Below are 24,642 nucleotides of genomic sequence, written 5' to 3'. Positions count from 1 at the left end.
CAACAAACATTTGGACAGTGGTGAACGGTACACCTGTGGGGCCATGCATTGGAAATTGGCGGTATGTACACGTGGGAACACGTGTTCTCTATAAAACTAGCCCTTTCGCTCTCTCACATACATGCCGTTCATACATTTTGTCAGCTCATTTAAGGGCATGAGGCTAAAAATGATGCAATTTAGAATATCAGTTGGACCACATGGCTGAACACCCACCTTTAAAAAGTATGCACTTGTCAAATTTTCTGAAAGGAATTCTTACCTTAAAAGGGTCGCTTACCTTTCGTGATGAAAATAATAAACTGGAGATCCGTTGTTGAGGCTCTAATACCACTGATAGTATGTGGAAGTGTGAGCCCTCAAGATTTGATGGTCTATACGATATGGAACCTTCACAAAGCCGAAGATAAATGGCTTAGATCTAGCAGTCCGCCTATCCACTACTAGAGCAGATGGGTCTAATCACCCCTCTATTTTATGGTATAGATGGCCCCGGAACATTTCCGAATTCCCTTAAGAAATATTCAGATCATACATGGCATGTGTGGTTAGGCAATTTGATGAATGATTCTGACTTCACACTAGCTAGCATCTGTGGGAGTCTCCCCTTGTGTGCAACTGCATACTTCAATTCACTTCACGACCAAACAAAGAAGCGATGGAAACATGGGTTGAAATAAAAGTCACGCCATGCATAAACATGATTATTATTGTCTTACAATAAGAGTTACAGGGAGAAACTGATCTGACTTGAAGGTTATGCACGTGGCCGGGTGAAAACCTTCCGAAGGTTGTCTAAAGCAAAATAGTAGCTATCTAAAGCAAAATAATAGCACGAATCAATACATGCATCAACAAAATAGAAGTATAGACCTCTCCAATAGCAGTTGATGTAGAGAAGTGCTATGAAAAGCAAGAACGACATAGTACATGACACCGAAAAGCATGCATAGAAGATTATGTCATTTCCATCATCCTTGTCACCTGCCATTGTTGGCATTGAAGGTGGTAGCGGAGAAGTGGAGAAGCAACTCTTCAGTGGTGGTCCACAGAGTAGGGGATTGCCTTCGTAGCTGGTTTCTCCAAAGGTGCTAAACTGCCCCTTCATCATGTCCGGTAAGACACCGGATAAGTTATTGTATGCCACTGTGAATGTAGATAAGGTGTAGAGCTCAGTTAGTTGAGGAGGAATCTCCCCACTCAATCTATTGTGAGAAAGGTCCAAGCTCTCAATCTGTTTTAGATTTGAGAAGGTTTCTGGAATTGGTCCACTCAATTGATTGTGGGACAAGTTCAATGCATGAGTAGCGGTTAGATATCCAATTTCAGGTGGGATTTCACCTGTTAACTGGTTCCATGACAGATCTACACCGGACATCAAGTAAAGAACATCGCCCTTGTAAGTTTCAGACCTCTTCTTTGTTATGAACTCCACTTCTTCCTCAGATTTTGTCATACGTCCACGTATAAAAGGCACGCTAACTTCAATACGGTATCCAGGCAGCTCAATGTCTAGACCGGCAGTGGCAGACCATGGATAGAAAACAAAAGTAGAGAAGTCAGTTATTCTTGCCCTCCCGAATGTCATATTACCAAAGCAAGGTGGTATTGGACCAGAGAGATTATTGTGTGAAATATCTAATATGCTGACGTTCTTCAGTTGACACAACTGCATGGGAATGTGACCTTGCAAATTATTTCCTCCGAGGAGAAGAAACCTTAAATTTTGAAGTGTACCAATCCAATTTGGAATATTACGAGAGAAGTAGTTGTCGCTGACATCCAATGTAACAAGGGAGGAAATTTTGGATAAAGCAGTTGGCAGCAATCCTGTAAGCTCATTTCCTTGCAAATGTAAGAATTTCAGAGATAGATCGAAGCATGAAGGTATGGGACCAAAAATTCCATTTTGGGAAAGGTCCAAAAAGGAAAGAAGAGAGAGTTTGCAATACTCAGTTGGAATAGGACCTTCCAAATAGTTTCCGGGCATGGAAAGCCACTTCAACTCAGAAAAGTTCCCAATCTGTGCTGGAAGACGACCTGATATGTTGTTTTTACCAACATCCAAAATCCATAGATGCGTGCTTTTGAATAGACCAGCTGAGATCCTCCCGGTGAATCCATTGCCATCCAAATACAGATACTGTAACTGAGTCAAGTTCGAATGAGTTGGTAACACTGGGCCTTGTAATCTATTGTTTGATAGCTTCAAAGTTTCCAATGAGATGCAACCCATGGCCAACTGCTCTGGTATTTCTCCTGAAAAATTGTTTCTCGACAAATCTAAAGAAAACAATTCACTCATGTTACCCATCGACAGAGGAATGCTACCATGAAGAGCATTTATAGACATGTTTAAGTATCTTAAATTTGGAAGGCAGAGACCGATATTTTCAGGAAGTTGTCCGGAGATGTGGTTGCTGGAGACGTCCAGAAATAATGCGGTCAGGTTGTTAGAATGAGGTGGCAGATGGAATGAGCCAGCTAAGGAGTTGCTTCCAACGTCTAGCATTTTAAGTCTTTTATTATTCTCTAACAACCAAGATGGGAAGTTTCCCTTCATGTTGTTGTGGGAAAGGTCCAATGATATCAAGTCATATTGGGTGGAAAGGAAGCTGGGAATGGTACCAGTGAGCTTGTTGATGTTGCAGTTTGATAGGTGGAGGACTTCCAACTGGAATTTTGGAACCCAAGGTGTGGATTCAGTTTCAACCTCTAACTGATTGGGATAAGTTATAACATCGCCATCAACATGTGTACCGTTCAGTACCGAAAGTTCCACAACCTCGAGCTTGGAAAGATTAGCAAATGAGCTAAATGATAGAGACCCCTCAAAGCGGTTGTAAGAGAGAGAAAGGAACCGGATCATTGTGAGGCTAGAGATGAGAGATGAGGAGATTTGCCCACTGAGTCTATTCTCGGAGAGATCAAGTAGTTGGAGGGATGACAAGTTGCTGAGACATGGAGGAAGGCTCCCTTCCAATTCATTTCTTCGAAGATCCAGTTCTTGGAGATTCTCCAGATTGCACAAATCTACAAAAATGAAAATGTAATTAACTTATCACTACAAAATTTAGTTGGTCATAAGAGAAATGATCCTGTGCTCTGAATGTAATAAGAGTTATAGTGTTCTAATTAAGTACTATGGGTAAGAGCTTGTAGTCCAATTGATCGATCTAAGTTGCGGGTTACATCAATGGAATCTTTCATGGGCTACCAAGGAAAAAATTGCACGAATTAGATGATCCGATCAATTTGTAAGATGACCTTCTATTTTATAGCCATCCATTTCCACACCCATGGATGAAAGTGATGCTTTAAAACAACAAGTGTCTCATGACCAAACCTATGAATGAAATGGCTCACTTGCAACATGGATGGGTGTGGTTTTTTTTCATGGTTGCCATGTATTTTGGATCCTCTGGATCGATTAGTTGGATAGTAATTCTAATCATTTAGTTTTACTATAATAACAAAGCAATATAGATCCATCTATGAAAACAAGGCACTGTAAATGCTCCGCACCATAAGCCCCGTTGATTAGTGATCCAGACGATTTTATTTCAATCATCCATATTTAGAGACAAATGGGCTGGTAGTGCATGTATATGGGGCTGTAAACATTTCACGCCATGGACCTACGGTTTAATGATCCAGTCAATGATCTGATCTACTTACCATCTGATCATGCATGTGGGTCCCACAGTGCACATGGCGCCATAGGAATTTAAATGCATGTGTGGCCCATTGTACACTGTGCGACTGATCCAAAACATTGAACATTTGAACATGGTGGGAATTTCTGGTGGTGTGGCCCACTTAAGTTTTGGATCTGCCTAATTTTGCCCTCATGTCCTAAGATCAGCTGGCAAGATATAATGGCCCACAGTTTTGTCACACGGACGGTGTCATATGAAGTAGGAAAAGGAGTTTCGTATTTCTTCGAATTTGGAGGTCAAACCAGAATCTTACGGGGACTTTCAAGATTTATATGGAAACTCTACTTCATTGATCAGGTTATCATTGATGCTAGGACCTCACGCCAAAATATCAGCCAGATGCACAACTTTGGTGGGCCATTCCACATGGAACAATGGGGATGGGCCATTCCACAGGACCTCAGGCCAAAACTCTACTTCATACATTTGTGTATGGGTCAGTATCTTTAATCAAACACCTTAATAGGTGTAACTCACCGGGAAGAAGACACAAAATTCTCTGTGATTCAAAACTCAAGCAGGCATGCAACATCGTCTGTACTTCATAGGTTATAGGAGAAACGGTACATTAACAAATTTTTTTTTTAGGCCTAAAAGAGTTTTGTTTGGAAAAATCTTTTATATACATATGAAAGTTGATTGGCTAGTGTACCACACACCACCGACCTGGTTGGTGTGGGTACGTGTCGTGCGAAGATGAGCGGCGACGGTCCTTAAGCTCTGAGTTTATTTTCCATCTAATCTGTTCATAAGGTCACACAAACCTGGATGAAGAGGGAAAACAAATATCATATTGATCCAAAACTTTCGTAACCCTAGAAGGGTTTAGCTAGTAGATGTTCAATCCCCCACTTATTTTTGTACTGTGGTCTTGATGCAAGGATGAACGTGATGAGGTCGATCACCGTCTTCCTCAAGGATAAGTAGTCCGAACCCATGGAGCTTCTATGGACACCTCGTGGAGACTTCTCGAATCCACGAGGAAAGAAAGCAAGAAAATAGAAATAAATTCTAATAAATTCAAATTTTGATTAATTGTTTTAAATAAACGAGTTCACAACCTTTTAAATAGGGATACGAAGCAATGACAGAGAAATCAGAAGCAAACTATAACTAAAACTCCTTAAAATTCATAACTTAATATAAATAGTATATTTACTTCGATAGTAAGTGTCGTATGTTGCTTAACCACATTATTCTCCTAATTATTCTAAGCATTTTTATAGTTGGACACAACTCCTAAAGCCTAACGGATGAAGAGTTATAATCAAATTCAAACTTACTATAAATAGTAGAAACGGAAATAAACATGAAATTTGACAGTCGATTTGATGGACTCTCACAAATTAGGCGTGGGCATCCAACATAGCCGAGTTGGTTGGCTAAAGTAGCTCGTCCTACCCCAAAATCATATTTGGTACGTCGAGTAACTCATTTCGATTTGTGAGATATGTCTGTTTTAAGGTTCTGGCGGTCTTGATGACTTCTGCCTTTGATTGGGCCTTCCCTGATCCATCTTGGACATGAAAGTGTCCGCGACCCGCTCTACAATAGGTCCACTTGATCTTTGGATATCTCATATTTTTCCGATAAAGCCTTATGATGAGCTCACGAAATGGACTGACGGTTTAGCTATAACACATACATGCTGAGACCCACAGAACTTGTTGACGTCACACAGCAGCCAGATAGGTGGCGTGTGGTACACCAGCCAATCCTCTTCCTTTATATTTAAAGCATGGTCGCCCACACAGAGCTTGTTGTTTTTTTCCCTGAGCGAAGCAGGGGTTACCAACGATTCCAACTGGACACAACTTGTCTCTGAGCCTTCGTAACACAGAGGTAGAAGAATCTCTTTTAACCCCTACTGAGGCCCACCACCATGTTCTTGCTATATCCAAACCGTCCATCCATTTGGTGGGCTCGTCTTAAGGCTTGAGTAGAAAAATAAGACAGATCTAAAGATCAAGTAGACCACAATGCAAAAAACAGTGGGGTTGAATGTCTACCATTGAAATAGAGGATTTGATCCAAACCGTACCCAACCCGATTCGACTCGGTTTCCCTGACCGAGTCGGACTTGGTTCAGGTCAGGCCAGCAGTATGACGAATCGGATCGAGCCATAACTCGGCCCGGATCGAATCAAGCTCCGACGGAGCATTGAAAGTTTGGTACTGAGTCGAGTTGGACCAATCCGGTCGAACTTGATGCCCACCTCTAGTTTTATCCATGCATGCCATCCATTTTGGCAGTTCGTTTTAGGGCATGAGCCCAAAAATGAGATAGATCTAAATCTCAAGTGGACCACATCAGCTCCAAACAGTGGTGATTGAACTCCCACAGTAAAAAACTTCCTCGGGCGACTAATGTTTATTCGATTGCCATCTAACAGGTCACATAAACCTTGACGAAGGAAAGCACAGATATCAGCTTGATTCCAAGCTTCCATGGCACCCCAAGAAGATTTCAACGGTAAGAGTTCAATCCTCCACTTTTTCTGTGGAACGGTCCACTTGAGCTTTGGATCTACATCATAAACTCACGTCCTAAAATGAGCTAGAAAAGTGGATGGACAGAGTGGATAGAACACGTACATTATGGTGGGCCCACAGTGCTTTGACCCTAGTTAGCTGGCTGTTGACCCGCGTATTCGTTTTGGTGATGCAAGGACATTGCGGGACCCTTCTTGGGGGTAAGGACATTGTGAGACCCACTACAGTATATGTGACTTTATTATCACCATCCATCCATTTCGTCTAACTTAATTTGGGCATCAATCTCAAAATTTGAAGGATACCCAGGTCCCAGTGGACCAAACCACTAAAAAACTGAAAAAGTTTTGGATGAAGTTGATATTTACGTTTTACCTTCATCCATGTCTCTGGGACTAATAAACATCACGGTGGGCCCTTGGAAGGTTTCAATGGTGGGCATCACTATCCCCTTGATTTCTATGATGTGGTCCACTTGAACTTTGGATCTACTTGGCTTTAGGGTTCATTACCCAAAAAGATCTTGCAAATTAGATTGATGGCATGGATATAACACATGTATCATGGTGGGCCCACAGAAGTGCCACGTCAATAGGTCGGTTTCTACCAATGAGAGAAATGCCCGGCACACCTAAATCCATAGCTCAACTGGCAGATCGAGTGGAGATACCTGGTTTCAACACTTGAGGTCTTGCCATCGTTCCCTAGTGGGGGTGGCTAACGTGGAGTGTGTGTTCTGACATGGGTGTGTACTAACTGAAAAAAGAAAACAAAAAAGAACAACAAAAAAAAAAAAAAAACAAAAAAGAGAAATGCGCGGCAGGGAATGAAGAAATACCTATATCCCCAAAATGTATGTAAATACCTAAGCAGTTTTATTTTTAAAATTTTCGAAAAAATAGTACCTCATTGGTATTCTATTTACATCCCAGCACCTTTTTAATTAAATTTTCATTAAGTTACTTCATTAATCATGTTATTAAAGATTTTGTATCAGGTAGCCTGAGCTCCCTGGTCTTCCTCTAGTTTAAAGCTGTGTGGGGTCTATAAAGATTTTCATAACAAATCTACTCCGTCCATCAATTTTTCAAGAGCACGAAAGAACAAGAATCTGAAAATCAGTGAGATCCAAATTTTATATGGACCGCACCATCTGAAAAAGTAGGAATTGGATGTCGCCAATGGAAAGTTCGTGAGGGCCACAGAAGTTTTGTATCAGGATGATATTTGTGCCTACAATTTTTCTGAGTAATAATAACCCTATGAACCGTTTGGATAACTAATAAACTCATGCTCGGCTCTAAGAAGGTTTCAACAGCCTTCATTTACCTTCCCATCCTTTAATGTGATGTGGTCTACATGAATTTTCGATCTGCCCCCATCTTTAGACTCCTGTACTTGTAAGTGATCTTAAAAAATGGTAGGGAATTTCTGCGGCCCCACATCATTTCCGTACCACATAAACTTCTCACAGGCATTCCTCATGGGAAAAAGATACCAAAGCTGTACCTTCAACTGGATTGCATAAGGTGGTCTGTGGGCTCTACCATATCGTATGTGTTTAATCCACATTATCTATGCATTTTTACAGATCATTTTCTGGCAAAAACCGAGGTAGATCAAAATCTTAATTGTACCACACCACAAATAGTGGCCATGAACGCCTACCATTAAAAACTTCTTATGGAATATAAAAGTTTTGGATAAAGCTGATATTTGTCTTTTGCCTTCATCCAGGTCATTGTAACATAATCAACATGTTGTATGGGAAATAAACATTATCATGGGCTTTAAGGTGGGCACTAGAAAGTTTTAAGTGGTGGCCATTGAATCATACTGTTTTCAATGGCGCGGCCCATCTGAGATTTGGATCCGCCTCATTTCTGGGCTCATGCCCTAAAATGATTTAGAAAAATGGATGGACTTTGTTGATACATCATGTATCTCCCATAGGACATCTGCAAAGATTTTTTCCTTTTTAAGAATATTTTTTTTAATAACACCTACTTACAAGTAGGTACTCATTTAATTCTTATGAAGCAATCTCATTGATTGGTGACCATTTTTATCATTTTAGGGAAAAATATTCTTTCAACTAACTTTAGAGAAAAGAGAAGGTATCAGTTTGACAATAACTTAACTAACGAGGTAGCATAGTGAAAACTTGATTAAAAAAATGTATTAAGATGTAAATGTCATGTTAATGAGATACTATTATATAAAAGGAAGATACTATTTTATAAAATTCCTTTTATTTTTTTTACTGAGTGACTTCATGAGAAATGGCATGGACCAATAACAAGAGGCAACACCATAACCGACCGAGCCTTCAACACAAACAATGAGCACTTCCATGCACTTTTTTTCATAGTCAAACCTGAGCTTTATAAACCTTATATTAAAAGGTTAGACCTTTAGTTGAAAATAACAAAAAGATATGTTCTTATTTAAAATTCCATGAAGCAGCAGCCTCTAGATGAAAAGGCAGGCTTAGCTGATCTTACTCCCATAGTTCGGGCGGGCTTTTCCTAGACAAGCTTGGTCTAGGATACATCAGAGAACGCTAGTCCGTTTCTATCTTTTTTTGCTGTCTTTTTATTTTCTTTTCCCTTCTGGGTTTGTTTCTCCTGTTTTGTTCACAGACCCTGCCGTACTTGTAAATTTCCTTACTCTATCATATATGAAATGTCCTTACACACACACACACACACGGAAACGTTCACCTGCGAACAAGTTCGTACGTACTACATACGAACTTTTTAAAGAACTCATCATATCGGATGAGTCTTGAAAATCTGAACGGTCCACATGAAGCAGAACCTCAAGAAACCGCTTGGTACAAATTTTTACTTTGACCCAAAACTTCGGTGGGCCTTGAAAAATGCAAACAGTTTCTTCCCTTGATTTGAATTTTTCTTTCCTATGGCCCACCAGAATCTTAGATCAGGGTGAAAATTTACCTCCTAAGGTTTCATAGGATTCCGCATCTTATGAACCGTTCGGATTCGACACCTATGACACGTGTGTAAAGGTGCACACGTGCATAGGTGCGTGGGTGAGCATGCCTCTCTCTCTCTCTCTCTCTCTCTCTCTCTATATATATATATAATGCCTTTAGATGAAAAGCATTGAAAAGAAAATTGTATTTTTCGGAAAACTTAGTTTTCAAGAAAGTGTGGGAAAAGAAATATTATTTCTATGTTTGCGTATCAACAACATTTCTCAAAAGAATTGAAGTTTGTTTTCGAATCATATATTTGGCAAAATAAAATTCTTTTTAGAAATTATTTTAGTATCATGTGGTGCCTATCTGTCCAGACATAGGATGTATGGAATTAACAATTAATATTTCCTTTGTAATATGGAAATATTCCTTTAAGGGGAATCTAATGAACGGGTTAAATGGAATATACTAGACAAACCTATGTTCATCTTGTCCCCAAGGTTTTTTGTTGTCTGGCCCACCTAGGTTGTGTATTGAGCTTATTTTTTGCCTAACACTATGGGACAATCCAAATGGATGGAGTGGATTTGACATAGAGAATATGGTGGCCCAATGTGAAACTCAGTTAAAGAAAGTCATCTCGCCCCTTAGAAATTGCATGTTTACATTGAACTGATTAGCTTAAATTAAGCTAATTAGACTGTAGAAGCCATTGTCCCAAACTCACAGTGCAAAAGTCAGATTCTTTGTATAATCCTAACCTTCCATTCGTGGATGCTTACTAAAATGAGATCATTGAATATTTTTCATTTTTAATTAGCTCAAGTGGTAGATTGAGTCAATATACCGTTTCAACACTGAGGTCTTGGTATCGATTACCTAGTGGGGGTGGCTAACCGTGGAGTGTGTACTGACAGTGGATGTTACTAACAAGCTAACTGGAAAAAAGAAATTTATTTAATAGATTTTCATCATTCCATTAGGAAGATTATATAATAAGAGTAATATTAGGTTCATAACACATCTCAACTGAAACCAATAATTGTGCAATTTGTTTTAAATTAGTACATTTCTTGCATGTAAACTCTAAATGCATGTGCATAGTCTAATACACTCTGCTAGAGTACCAAATCTTTCTTCCACGCATGCGTATTGCCTATTGATAGTTCCACTGGGAGCATGATCTACAGCCATTGTACTATGGCTCCCCCCATGATGCATGTGTTTTATCCACCTCATCCATCCATTTTGCTAGGTCATTTAATGTTATGAGCCCAAAATGATGCATGTTTAAATCTCAAGTAGACCACACCATAGGAAATAGTGGTGATTGAACGCCCACCATTACATACTTCTTGGGACCCACAAGAGTTTTGGATCAAGCTGATCATATTCGTGTTTTCCCTTCATTGAATGTCCTATTTACTGATTCTTATGGCACTGCTGATGCATCAAAACTGGGGCCTAGTATGACATCTCAATGACATTCACTCCTCGAATCTATTTTGCTAGTTGATCTTAGGAAATGAGGAAAAAATTATCCCTTCGAATTTGAGGGGCTACAGTAATGTTTATTTTCCATCCAAACATGTCACACCAAACTTAGATGAAGTGAAAACACAAATATTAGCTTGATGGAAAACTTTAATGGTCCACAAGAAGTTTTTAAAATGATCACTCGTGTTGTTGTGTGTTACCTAGTGTGGTTTCCTTGACTGTGCATGGGACGGACCTTACTGTATGTTTTGTACATGAATGCCCTCCTTGGAATTTTTCAGCTCATTTTAAGACAGTATCAAAAAAATAAATAAATAAAAATCAAGCAGATCCAAATCTCAAGTGAACTACACCGCAGGTAAGAGTGGTTATTGAACACTCACCAATAAAAATTCTAACAGCCAACTGTCATGTTTATTAGACGTATGGCCTGTTGGCAACGTCACACAGACTGGACGAAAGGAATACACAAATATCATCTTGCTCCGAAATTTCATGGCCTACAAGAAGTTTTTAATGGTCAATGAAAACTATTTCCCATGTTGTAGTCCATTTGAGATTTGGATCTGCTTTAGTTTTGCAATCATGCTCTAAAAGCTCTAAAATGAGTTATAAAACTGATGGATGGCATGAATATATATATCAAAGTGGGCTAACGCACTTCGGTGTTTTACCCGGGTAACACCCAATCGGCTTCCCAGCGTAACACCTGTCCTTGACAAGGATAAAATGGCCATTTTGAGGAGGCTTCTTAATTCCTTCCCATTTCCGTAGCGTTTTCTTAAGTCAGTTAAAACTGATTTTTGACCGGCTGTTGGAAAGAAAATTTAACAAAGTTAACACTGATTTTTGACCGGCTGTTGGAAAGAAAAATAGCAAAATAATATCTCATGAATGTAATATTTACATTTGAGTACCCTTTTTAAATTAAATTTTTATTAAGATACCTCATCAATCAAGTTGTTGTCAAACCGGTACCTTATGTTGGTGATTGCAGCTTTCTTAAAATAACAAAAATGCCCACCAAGTAATGAGGTTGCTTAATAAGAATTAAATAAGTATCTAGATGTAAACATGTGTTATTATAAATATTATAAATAAAAAAAAAGGAAAAAATAAAAAATAAAAAATCACTGTACCCGATTGCCTGGTAACATAGGCTTGGTCACTTGTCCATTTTCTGTGGGATTCACCATGATCTATTCATATAGTTCATTCATTTTTCTGGATCATTTTATGGCATGATCCCAAAAATAAGGTAGATGCAAATCTCAAGTGGACCATAGAAAGCAGTAGTGATTAAAGGACGACCATTAAAAACTTCCTAGGGACTAGCTTAATGCCCACCATAATGTTTATTTTCCAGATACATGTTGATTAGGTTACACAGACAAAAGAAGGGAAAAAATAAGAAAGATACAAGATTGATTCAAAACTGTTTTAGCTCACAAGAAGTTTTTACCGGTGAGCATCTATTTGTCTCCTGTGGCGTGGTCCAACTAAATCTTAGATCTGCCTCATATTTAGGATCATGTCTTAAAATTATCTAAAAATCGATAGATGGTGTGGATTAAACACATACATCATAATGGGTCCCACAAAGCACCATATACACTTCATGTTAAAGGCACTGCTTCCGTTTCTTTGCCCGACATGGATGGCCTGTTAACGTAGCACAAGAAGGTCATGCGGTTGGAAATGATACGGAGCCTATAGAGATTCCCATCACAAATCCACTCCATCCATCAGTTTTGCAGGACAACAATAGCAGAGGATTTTAAAAATTAGCATATCAAGAATTCATATGGGGCACACCCCATGATGAATGCATTGTATATTGGTGTGGTCTATTATGATGTATGCATTATATATTTGTGTGGTCCATTCATTTTGCCAACTCCATTTAGGCCATGAACCCAAAAATTAAGCAGATCCAAATCTAAAACATCAGAGTCGGCCCCACCTAACAAACCAGCCTAAGAACTTTCGGCTAAAGGAAATCCGCGCACCCCGCGCCCCCTGTGATAGGATGGGGATTTTCCGCGAAAGGCTTTGGCAGGAAGTTCCTGGGATGCAAGGTGGGGTCCACTTTGATGTTCATGAGAAATCTAATCCGTCCATCCAGTTTTAGAGCTCATTTTAAGACACGTGAGCAAAAATTAGGAGGATCCAAACCTCAAACTGGCCATACAAGATGAAACAGTGGGGAAAGGAATTCCTACTGTTGAAACCTTCTTAAGCTCCGCCTTGATTTTTATATGCCATCCAAACCCTTTATAAGGTCATTTTTACTATGATGAAGTGAAAACACTTAAAACTTAGACTGATACGAAACTTTTGTGGCTATATAAGTATTTTCAACGGTGAAAACTAAATTCCTATTTTTTCATCTCTTGTGGCCCATTTGAGTTTTGGATCCACCTTATTTTTTCTCACATGTCCTAAAATAAGATTGAAAACGGATGTACAAGTTGGATTTCTCACAAACCTCGCAGTAAGCCTCACCCCGGAATCCTTGCTCTGGTAACTTCCTGCAAAAGCTTTCACAGGCAATCCGCCGCCCCTCTGAAAAAGGTTACGAGGCAAGGTATATCCGAGCACGCCAGCGAGGGCACAGCTGTCCTTTGACAGAGATGAGTGTTGGCCAATCCTTGTTCCAGAGAGCCTGTGCAACCTAAACCTCTGTACGGCCCACCATGTTGTCCATCTCACATCCACTCCGCCCATCAATTTCGCAATGTCTGATTACGAGTGATTCCAAAAATGTTGCAGATCCAAAATTCAAGTGAGCCACATTTTCTGAGGCTCATGATGATCCTCATATTCCATCGTTCATAGGGTAACTCCCATTAGGATGTAGGAAAAGCAAAAATATCATTCCGATCCAAAACTTCTATTGCCCCAAGGAAGTTAACAGTGGGTGTTAAATCCCCAGCGTTTCTTGTGGCATCTCTCACTTTTGGGCTCACATCATTTTGGGTTACACAGGAACTTGTAAGAAGGTTGCACGCACCTCGTGTCCTGCTTTAACACGTCTTCATTGAGGATAACGAGAGCAAAAATCATCGCTAGGAGGGTAAATTATTATCAAAATCCTCCGGAGAAAGGTACAATCATCATTTTCAAAGTTAAAGATTATTATCACACAAAGACGTAATATATTTTCTTACTAGCGGTGGCAATAATTATGTCATGAAAAGCATAGCAGAATGAGAATTTTCAAATGCCATTTTGAGGTGCATGTGAAAGACACTCAAATCCAGCATCTATTAGAAAAGATCCAAGTGCTCTTACCTTGCAGAAATAGGGAACCATTGAGTTGATTATATCCCAAATCCAAAACCTCTAGTTTGCTCAAGTTGGCCAATTCTATCAAGATTTAAACAATATTAAAAAATAACATTAGAGTAGGAATTTGGAGAAGGCATGACCATTAAATAAAGTTCAAAATATTATCTAAACTAATATTATCAATTTTGGTTTAATTTCTTTACAGTTAATCAACTTACCTTTTGAGGGCAAGCATCCTTCCAAATTATTCCCACTTAGATCAAGGCTCTTGAGGGAGGAGAGTGCGCCTAAATATGGTAGAATGCTTCTATTTAACTGATTCAAACTTAGGCCTAGCTGCTCTAGGTTGCCCAATCTGGACAACATTTCAAAACTTGTATATGAAATTATAGGAGGTGAATACTCCACTTCAATACCTCTGTCTAGAAGTCCAAAGTAATTCCCGCTCAGAGACAGACTCTTAAGCGACGAGAGTGCACCCAAATATGGTAGGATACTTTCATCGAATGAGTTATAGCTCAGGTCAAGGTGCTCTAGCTTGCTCAATTTCGACCATCTTTTGAAACCTGCGCGCATAGGATGACGTACTGTGTTTATGGCCTCTGCTTAGAATAGAGGAAAATCCTAACCATTCTTAATCTTACATGAAAAATAAAATAAAATTATTTCCTCAAATACAGCATGCATGGCCAAGGGTAAACACTTACGAGGGGCCTTTCGTCCCAACATATTGCTTTAGACCTTGTGCTCAGGATGAAACAGATTGAGTTGTAAAGGTTAAAAATGTTCCCCTGTATATTTGTGGGAGAAGGCCTCAAATCACAACAACTCTGTTTTTCGGTTTTTCCAATCATCATCGTTATCAACTCAATTAAATCGTTGACTTGTTTTCTCAAGTCCACCTTGAAATTGTCCGAATTACAATCCAGGACTCATTGGTTAAGAAAGCCAACGGGTTTTCAATTTGGCCATTTCCACCTCATTTGACTAATAATTCCAGTTCAATAATAAGTGCTCCAAATGCGATCTTAGAGTTGCATACATACCTTGCCATCTCCACCTGAATTCAAAATGGCACTGTTGAGTGTGTTTGGATGCACTATCAAATTGAATTTCCTTTATTAAATTTGAACTCCATTTTTGCATACATTCATTTTTGCAACTTAATTCAATTGCCTTTCTGATGGCAGCCTTCATTTCAACAAGAAAGATAGTTAAGACCCATCAAGGTATAAATAAAATAAAATGACCGAAGGAGCAGATGTAGCTGCAGATCTGTGTGCTGTCTACCATGTTTTAATTATATGGAACGTCTACCCCTTGATCAAGTTATCCTTTTCCTACTAGGATGACAGGCCAAAAAAAAAAAGGCCAGATCAAAAACTATGGTGGGCCATCCCAAATGGAACAATGGGGATGGGATGACAACCATACGTTTGTGTATGAGGCTACCATGGTAGGCATCTTTAATCAAACACATTAATTAGGTGTGACTCAGATGAAAAGAAGATATGAAATTCTTCATAATTCAAAACTCAGGTGGGCAACACCTCATGAACTTAGAGGTTTTAGGAGAAATTTTATATTGTAATCATGTTTGAGACCTATAGGAGTTCTGTTTAGAAAATCTTTGATATGCACTGAGAAAACAAGTGGCATCATTTGATGGACAGCAAGGATTTTAAATATAAAACATGGTATGGGCCACTTAGAGCTTGTTGTTTCTTGCATTGTGTGAAACAGTGTTATCCATAATTCCAGTTGGACATCGCTCATCTCTCGGGGCATGGTTGGCATGTTTTATCTAATTTAATAAGAGATTTTCAATAAGAGCATTCTAATAAATCTCTTTTTACTAGCTCTTCTTGTAAAATAAGTTCTGTTGAGGTCAAAATCTGGACCACCCTCCACTCAATGTAGCGAGCCTTCAATGAACCCTGGTCCTGCACAAAAGAGAGCAAAGGAGACCTTGGCTAAGCCGGGGGACCCTCCAATGCCTAAGTCAGGATAGGAAATTTGGATCTAAATCGAGTGTAGAGAGAGGGTGCGAGATATTGCGTATCTATAGAAATGGGGTTCACTGGTATTTATACCTATGGGTTGAACGATCCACGTCCGTTAATCTTGGCATGATTCACTCAATCAACAAGATATTATGATCATGGAGATATTATCCACAATCTTTGGATCGCGCGGCGTATCGTATCTTAATGGCACGTATCTTTGAGCGAGATCGTCGGTCACGTCCGCATCTAGGTTGATCTCTAGACTCGGCGTGCGAAGTACCACCACGAGTTCGTCCTCAGCCTCAGCATGCGATACATCCATGCCCGGACTCGGCCTCTACCTTTGTGTACGACACATACATGCCCTGACTCGGCATCGGCCTCGGCATACGGAACATTTGTACTCTGACTCGGCCTCGGATCGTACAGACGTGAAGCCGAGTACTAATAGTCGGAGCCCGTCGATAGATTACTGAGGTCAGAGTTCGCTGATCAAAGTTGAGAATGAAGATCAAGACTTGACTCAACCATTCTCCTTCGGACGATGACGAGGGTTCGGGTCGACTAATCAGGATTGTAGTTCCAAGTTATGACATAGGAGTTGGCCCCTATCATTGTATTCTCCTTCCGAAGCCTCGTTATCTGATTTGTGTAGCTCAGGCTGACCCCGATTGTTCTTGTATAGATTTTCTCATAACAGAAGTCCCCTACTCTCTTGGTCCGAGTCAAGACTTGGAGAGTAAATACTTGGGGAAATGAAAGAACGTCTCCCCTCCCTTACTCATGATGGAGATTGGGATGATCGAGGAGTAATTAATGCGATCCGTATGCCTCAGATTTCGCGTGTGTGCAATGACTGCAACCCTTCGGTTTCTATCCTCTTAGCGAAGGACGCGTGGCCACGGTTACGATTCGCAGACGGTGGGGCGAAGGAAACAGCGCCACGTGTATGCGGAGGGGTGAGGAGGCGCCTGCATCATTAATGACATTAAATGTTGAGAAGACCTCGATTTTGAAGCATGGGTTTGGATGTATAACGCCTTCCATGTGTCCCCTTGGTACCAATGTCGAGCCGCATCGGTTTCAGGAACGGTCGCTTGCAATGATGGCACTGAGTGATGAGGCAGTTATATAAACCCTTCTCATCCTCGCTCTCACACTTCTCGCGTTCTCATTTTCTCTATTCCTTCCTTCCGAATCGCCTTCTGTCGGAAATCGCCCTTCGTTAGAAATCACATTGGTTGCTGCAATATTACGAGTTTTCCAAAGATTTCAAGTTTCCCGAGTTCACATTTTTTTTCTTGGAGAAGGGGAGCCCTCTACGATCAATCACATTGGTCACGTCACTATACAATTGTTAAGTTGTCTCATAATGATTTTTTAAAAATCATGTTGTTCATGAATTTCTTAATATCAACCGCTTTCACATGGTACATAAACCTCTCCGCTAACTCAATCCAAGCCTAGATTGATATGAAAGAGATGTTTCACATGCAATTCCATCGAACTGAGCTTGTGGTATCAGCCATAACTGACTTATTTAGGCTGTGACAACTGCCTGGCGAGATGATCAAGCAGTTCATCGCCTGTTTCAAGTGTGCCAGAAATTGTTGTCTAGTTATTCTCTCTAAGGTTAAGTTTTTGGGCTTGTCTAAGACGGCATGGGTTTCGAGTTTGGAAAGCAACCCGAAGGCATGTACATTGAACATTTGTTCGAGTTGTTAACTACGGCGATCCAATACGAGCACATCCTCCAAAAGAAAAGGCAACAAATGAGCACATCCAAGGGCACATCTTATCATGACCCGAACTATTAGTTGGCTATAGTGGAAAGGGTCCTCATATGGTCGAATGAAGACCACGATGCCTGTTACAAGGCAATCATGGCCAAGATAGTTGGCACACGACAATGTGAGTGCTCTCCCTCGAAAAAGGTCGAGAAAAAGGTCTCACCCTGTATTACCTCGAGGAACGGTTACTCTAAATTAAACTCCAAGGCATTATACTTTTGATATCTCTATTTCTTAGGAGATGATAGGTATTCTATTGGAAGCCAAGTTCATCAAACTTCCGGACCACCAAAAGATTCCATCAACCACGGAACTCAAACAAGAGATATATGAAGAGTAAAATGGTACTAAGATTCATTTTACTAAGAATTGTAACATGCTCGGGAATATAGTGCATGAGAACATGAACAAAGATCTCTTGAATTTCTCAAAAAAGGAGGAGGTGATGGGAATTGATTGAGATTCCCTTCTCAGGGCAGCCAACGACAACATGGTCCAACTTGAGATTATAACGACCTAAGGAAAAGCATGCGGAAATGGTACATCATCCAACGGCCTTGGTCAGCCAACATCCAATCAGTCAACCACCCGTGGTGCAAGTTGAGATACAATCGGTCATTACCAAGGTACCGATAGTCCGACATAGTCCATAATAACCAAACTGAACACAAGCTAAGGGCTCACCCCTAGCCTCCAAAGGAAAGATTCATTTCAAAGGAAATAATCATCAAAGACCGGTTAGCTAAAACTAAGGATAAATTAAGGAAACTTACCAATGGTCAACCAAGACCCAAAAAGTTCAAATATTGTTAAACCTTCCTAGAAGCTATTCTTCAAGACTAAAACGCCACCAATACATGGTCCGGTTGTGGCCTTACAACCGTTCGAGCAACAATCAAAGCAACATAGTACAAGGTAATCTTCGACAAAGCAGTCCGTTAGAGAGAACAACAAGAAATATGCCTGGAGGAGTAGCAAATCAGTCATGGTAGCCCAGGGGTCCTGATTTAGATCCACTAAGTTGCCTCATCTGGACAACAATCCAAAACTTGTGTCTGGAACTCCTAATGAATTTGTGTTTAGAGACAAACTCTTAAGAGATGAAAGGGCATCCAAATATGGTAGAATGCTTCTATTGAAGCGGTTATAGCTCAGATCAAAGTGCTCTAGCTTGCTTAATCTTGAGTATCTTTCGAAACCTGCTTATTGGTGACATCCTGTGTTTAGGACCTGCTTAGAACATGGGAATAATCCTAACCATTATTAATCTTTCGTTAGAAATAAAATAAAAATATTTACTCAAAAACATAACATGCCCAAGAGGAAACACTTAAGAGGGCCCTTTGTTTCCAACAGGCTTTCTTCCCTTAGATCTTGTGTTCAGCATGAAACAGATGGCAGTGCCATAGTGAATTAAGATACAAAGGTAAAAAGAATGTTTTCCTATATTTACGTGGGAGACGGCCTCAGATCCCAATAACTCTGTTTTTTTTTTTTTTTTCGCTGTATCATTGAAGCCTTAATAGTAATTAAATGTGCCTGCTTGTTTTTCTCAAGTCCAACTTGAAATCGACAGAATTACAATTTAGAAGTCAGCCTGTCGAGTGCGTTTGGATGCACTATCAAATTGAATTTCAAAACTTCTGTGGGTTCCACCATGATGTATGTATCTTATCCACGCTGTCCATTCATGTTGCAAGCTCATTTTAGGGAATGAGACCAAAAAATGAAACAGATCCAAAGCTCAAGTGGGCCACACCACCATGGAAACCTTCCTAGTGCCCACTCAAGATGTTTATTTTCCATCCGACCTGTTCATAAAGTCACATAAACCTGGATGAAGGCAAAACAGAAAAATCTGCTTTATCCAAAACTTCTGTAGCTCACAGGAAGTTTTCAACAGTAGGAATTCAATCTCCACTGTTTCCTGTGGTGTGCTCCACTTGAGCTTTGGATCTGCTTCACTTCTGTGATGATGATCTAAAATGACCCCGAAAAATGGATGGACTGCATGAATGGTTGGCACTGGAGGATCACTACAGAATCTGAGTCCTCTCACGTCCTTCCTCTCTCTTCAATCAATTTAGGTTAAAGCCGAAGGTGGCTTCTTTTGACTGATCTCGGACAACAAAAGCCCTTTAAAAACATAATAATAATAATAATAAGAAGAAAGCACTGAAAACTACCTTTGTTTTTCGCCGCAATTGAGCTTATAATATGGCAGAAGATGTAATATTATTATCTGCTACTACTGATGGCAAGAATCAACAAGCATCTCAAAATGTGAAATTTCAAATGCCATTTTGATATGCATGTGAAGGACTCCTATCAGTAAGATCTATATGCTTTTATATAGAAGGTATAGTGAGCAATTCAGTCTCTTATATTTCAAATCTGGAACTTCCAGATTGCATGTTTGGAAGTGTGACTGAGGCATGGCCAATGAATCCATTTCAAAATATTGTTTTAAACTGATGTTATTAATCTCGGTTTAATTTCTTTACAATTGATCAACTTACCTTCCGAGGGGAAGTGTCCTTCAATATTATTGGAGCTTAGATCATGGATCCTGAGGGATGAGAGTGAACCCAAATAGAGAAAAATGCTTTCATTGAAGGAGTTAAAACTGAGGTCAAGGTGCTCTTAGAATCGGAAAAATCCCATATGGGTGACGTCCTGTATTTAGATCCTGATTAGAATGGGAAAAATCCCAACCATTCTTAATCTTTCATTAGAAAAATAAATAAATTTCCTCAAATGCATCATGCCGAAGAGGAAACACCAGGGGCCTTTATTTCCAACACACTGCGTTAGATCTTTTGTTCAGCATGAAACAGATGGTGATGCTGGAGTGAATTAAATTGCAATGGTTAAAAATGTTTCCCCTATATTTATGTAGGAGAAGACCTCAAATCCCAACAACTCTGGTTTTTTTTTTTTTTTCAAGTCATCCCCGTTGTCATTGAAGCCCTGTTTTTTGAGGTCCAAATTGAAATTGACAGAATTACAGTTCAGAAACGAGAAATCACTTCATACCTTGACATATTTGCAATTCAATTTATTAGGACATCTGAAGGCAGCCCTGTTTTAAATCATCAAGGAAGAATGTTAAGATTGTAGAAGATAAAGGTACCTTCATCATCAACCCAACCCGTGAGGTAATTCCCGAACAAATCGAGGCTCTGCAGTTCTCCAAAGGATAGAAGTAAGTCGGCATTTAGATACCATTCTCCCAACTCGTATTCCCTTGTCCAACCGAGAGAAATTTCAGTCACTCGGCTTGTCCCATTGTTGCACTTGACTCTTTCCCAACTACAACAGTCAGTCCCATCCTCCCATGTAGGAAGAGAAGACCCATTCGGATAATTGATGGAAGCTTTGATCTCCAAGAGAGAAGTCCTCTCCTTGTCCAAGCACCCAAGACACCCATGACTATGGTACTGAACAAAAACCAAAGCCCACAACCACATAACCAATGCCCAATCCATGGAAATTGTATTAGTTTTCTCCTCTGTATTCCAGCAGGCGAATGTTCTTCAATTTATAAGTGTAAAAGTTCTGAGGTTGGTCAGGGTCGAGGGACGCGTGGGAGAGGTGATGTGTGTGGCTGGTTGGGTTGGGTTTCAAGTGATGGTGGCCCACTATAATATTTATTTTATCTATACCGTCTATCCATTTTGGTTTATTATTTCAGTGCATGAGGTAAAAAACAGAGTAGATCCAAATCTCAAGTGGACCGCACCATAGGAAAACAGAGGTGATTGAACGCCCACCATTAGAAACTTCCTAGCTGCCACTGTAATGCTTATTTTGCATCCAAATGATCGATTAATGAAGAGAAAACACAAATACCAACTTGATCCAGAACTTTGTGGCCCACAAGAAGTTTTTAATTTCAGGCGTTTAATCACCACTTATCCCTGTGGTGTGGTCCACCTAAGATTTGGATATTCCTAATTTTTAGGTTGATAACTAAAATGAACTGGCAAATTGCATGGACGGCAGAGATAGCACACATACATCATGTGGATCCCACAAAGCACAGTCCAGCATTGTTAACATGCAATCCGTGTCCGTTTGGAAGACGCATTTGAGAATTTCGGTGGGAGGAGAGTGGCGTGGCTAATCCATGGCTCAACTGCTCTGATTGGTACACGATCGCGTGAGAGTGATGGTTATCTCTCTTTATGTATTTGTTGAATATCCCGTCATTCCATCTGTCTTTTCATCTCATTTTAGGACGTCCCAACCTTAAGAAGATACAAACTCAGGTACCACACCACTGAAAACTGTGACGAGTAACCACTACAAACTTTTTGTGAGCCACAAAAGCCTCCGATCAAGCTGATCTTTATATTTTCCCTCCGATCAAGCCAGGCCTTCTTGACATTATCAAGAGGTTGGATGGTCCTTTGATACTTTTAATGGTGAGGCACTCACTGTTTCCTGTGGTGTGGTCCACCTGAGATTTTGATCTGCCAAACTAAAATGAGCCCTTGAAACGGATGGATGGCATGAATATACAAAACTGATCATCATGTCCAATCGTAAGTGTGATGTTGGCGTGAAACATGGTACGGTGCCACAACACAGTGGCAGCGTTGACGGTAGATAAGTTATCCTTCAGAAGTGATGAAGACTTTTGAACCGTTCATGTCATACACACACTGTCCAGGTCCATTGTTCACCTGGAACATAGCAGGAAAATGAGCGATGCTCTGATACTCTAGAATAGCATGATAGATGATACACAGGTATGTAAAAAAAACTCAAAAGCGGCTTCAGTCGCATGGAAATATATAATCCAAAATAAACTGTACATAATATGCTTGCCAGTTTAGATGAATCGTCAACCAAAAGTTTTTTTTTTCGGTTAACCGGGCTATTAGATTGATATATATTTAGTGAATGATTAAAAATTTTATATATATATATATATATATATATATATATATATATATATATATATATATATATATATATATATATGTTCTTATTTCCAAAAACAAGTGTCAACGAATCAGAGGTTAGCATTGTTTGACCCATCTGAGTATCTTCTTTAGCCATTGGAATTTGATTCTTTTTAATAACTTGGGATTCTCTGAGTCGGGGGATGCCTAAAACATATCTCACATTGAATCTTTTAACCTTTGATAATACAAGGGTGTGGCAATGGAGCAAAAGAGCTACATTCCAAAGAGTTGAAATAGTCTAAATTGAGATATTTTTCTTGCCTATCTACTATATAATGTGAGACTGATTGGATTTGAATTATTGGAACGACTCATAAACCCAGGTCAAAGCCCCAGTAGATACAGCAAACCTATTATTCTACCACCCAATGAGAACTTAACAATGTGCATTTAGCTCATTCTTCATACATGTGGAAGGTCTCTCCATACAGAGAGGCAGAAATACAAATATAGAACATTTAGTGAGATTTGATTTTCTATATGGTGGGATATGCAACTGTCAAATCCTTTCAACTAAAAATCATACATGCGCAGAGCTCGAGTGTGCCATGGATTATGAAAACCAATGGATGCCTAAAAGTTCACTTTCTATATTATGGATGACCTGCTTAAGTATTGAAAAAGGAGATTTAATTTTTATTTCTAACTAGATAGAAAGCTCAAATCTCTCGTTTCCGTTTGACGTTAGAACGTGTCCATGTATGTGTATTATGGGACTCAACTTGCTGTTTCAATGAACTTTTGAAATTCCTTGGCTTCCTCTTCCTTTGAAATGGGAAAAGGTAAGAGTTTATTTTGACTTCATTATTACATAATGATCGAACCTATTTTTCCACTCTCTAGGGCCAACGTACTCAGATAATCTAACAATTTAACCATTTATACTCTCTTACTTAAACAAGCAAGTCATTTTACCGTAATCATGAATTAATGATGATCACTGTCTTTGATTTTTCGAATTGATTTAAAGACACTGATTTTTCTATTGTTCTAAATTTATCTTCAAATGGTCCTATTAAGCCTTATTTAATACAACTTTCTTATGGTGGCCCTTTATGCACAGAGTCCGAAATACGTAGCAATCAGCGTATTGGCCATAAGGGACGACAACATACGTGCTTTATGCAAGAGTTTGATTGCCAAACTCGATTAGATTCTTGTATAGAACCTAAATTAAGCCCTTGTGTAAGCTACTAAATAGGTGTGTATGTGTAGGTTCTTGAGCAGGACCGATGTTCATGGCTAGCCTATAGAAAACTATGTAAATCTCCGATGGAGCCGGTCTTTGTGTATGATTGTAAAGTTTAAAAGTAAAATTGATTTAAAACCTTCAAGATAGTAAATATTGATACAATCTAAGAGATAATGCATCGATCCATTGGAAGTAGAGTAGGAAAACTGAACTACTATACATGCTTGTGTTTAGGATTGTATTTGAGCATTTTTTTTTAATTATTATTATCATACTTATGCAATGAATGTTTAATTTATATATATATATATATATATATATATATACATGATTATATGAATGGTATAAGTTGATATGTAGCACATTCCACACATACATGTACACAATCATACTTATAGACTAGTTGCTTACTTGTCATATCTATGGTAGTCTATATGATTGGACCATCTATTGGCTTGGAAGCCTTAGATTTAATTGTCTTAGTTTAATTTTTATATTAGTTTAAATTAAGAATTGTGTTTTAAAATGTATAATTTTTAATTGGTCCTAACCACCCCAATCTAGGACATAGCCATCATTCCTTAGCTTCGCCAAGCTTTCGTGCATAGCTCATGGGAATACCACGTGCAATTACCCCGATCAAATAGTCATTGCCCTGATCGATGAATACATGATAATTCCTTTAGACAAAGCAAAAGTATAAGAAGAGGAAACATCTCAACCAACTAAAGTTTCTT

The 24,642-nt window shown here is 39.3% G+C and overlaps 1 protein-coding gene across 3 annotated transcripts; it reads right to left on the bottom strand.

Moving 5' to 3' along the window:
- Positions 1–671: 671 nt before the first annotated feature.
- Positions 672–21,726, bottom strand: LOC131221511 (receptor-like protein 15). Of its 3 annotated transcripts, XM_058216800.1 has the most exons (5): positions 20,874–21,726; positions 14,424–14,510; positions 14,163–14,231; positions 13,948–14,022; positions 672–3,033 (listed from the first exon to the last, which is right to left on the bottom strand). In XM_058216800.1, the coding sequence occupies exons 1-5, from the start codon at positions 21,226–21,228 to the stop codon at positions 758–760; spliced, it is 2,862 nt and encodes a 953-aa protein (XP_058072783.1). In that variant the 5' UTR covers positions 21,229–21,726; the 3' UTR covers positions 672–757. The 3 variants fall into 3 exon arrangements, with proteins under 3 accessions (XP_058072783.1, XP_058072782.1, XP_058072786.1); XM_058216799.1 differs by having other exon boundaries at positions 14,163–14,510; positions 20,874–21,724; XM_058216803.1 differs by lacking the exon at positions 20,874–21,726 and adding an exon at positions 20,260–20,373 and having other exon boundaries at positions 14,163–14,510.
- Positions 21,727–24,642: the final 2,916 nt, after the last annotated feature.

This window comes from Magnolia sinica, chromosome 12, assembly GCF_029962835.1.
Source record: "Magnolia sinica isolate HGM2019 chromosome 12, MsV1, whole genome shotgun sequence".
Classification (NCBI taxonomy): Eukaryota; Viridiplantae; Streptophyta; class Magnoliopsida; order Magnoliales; family Magnoliaceae; genus Magnolia; species Magnolia sinica.
The sequence above is the reverse complement of the archived record's forward strand: the minus strand, read 5'-3'. Positions and strand labels throughout refer to the sequence as shown.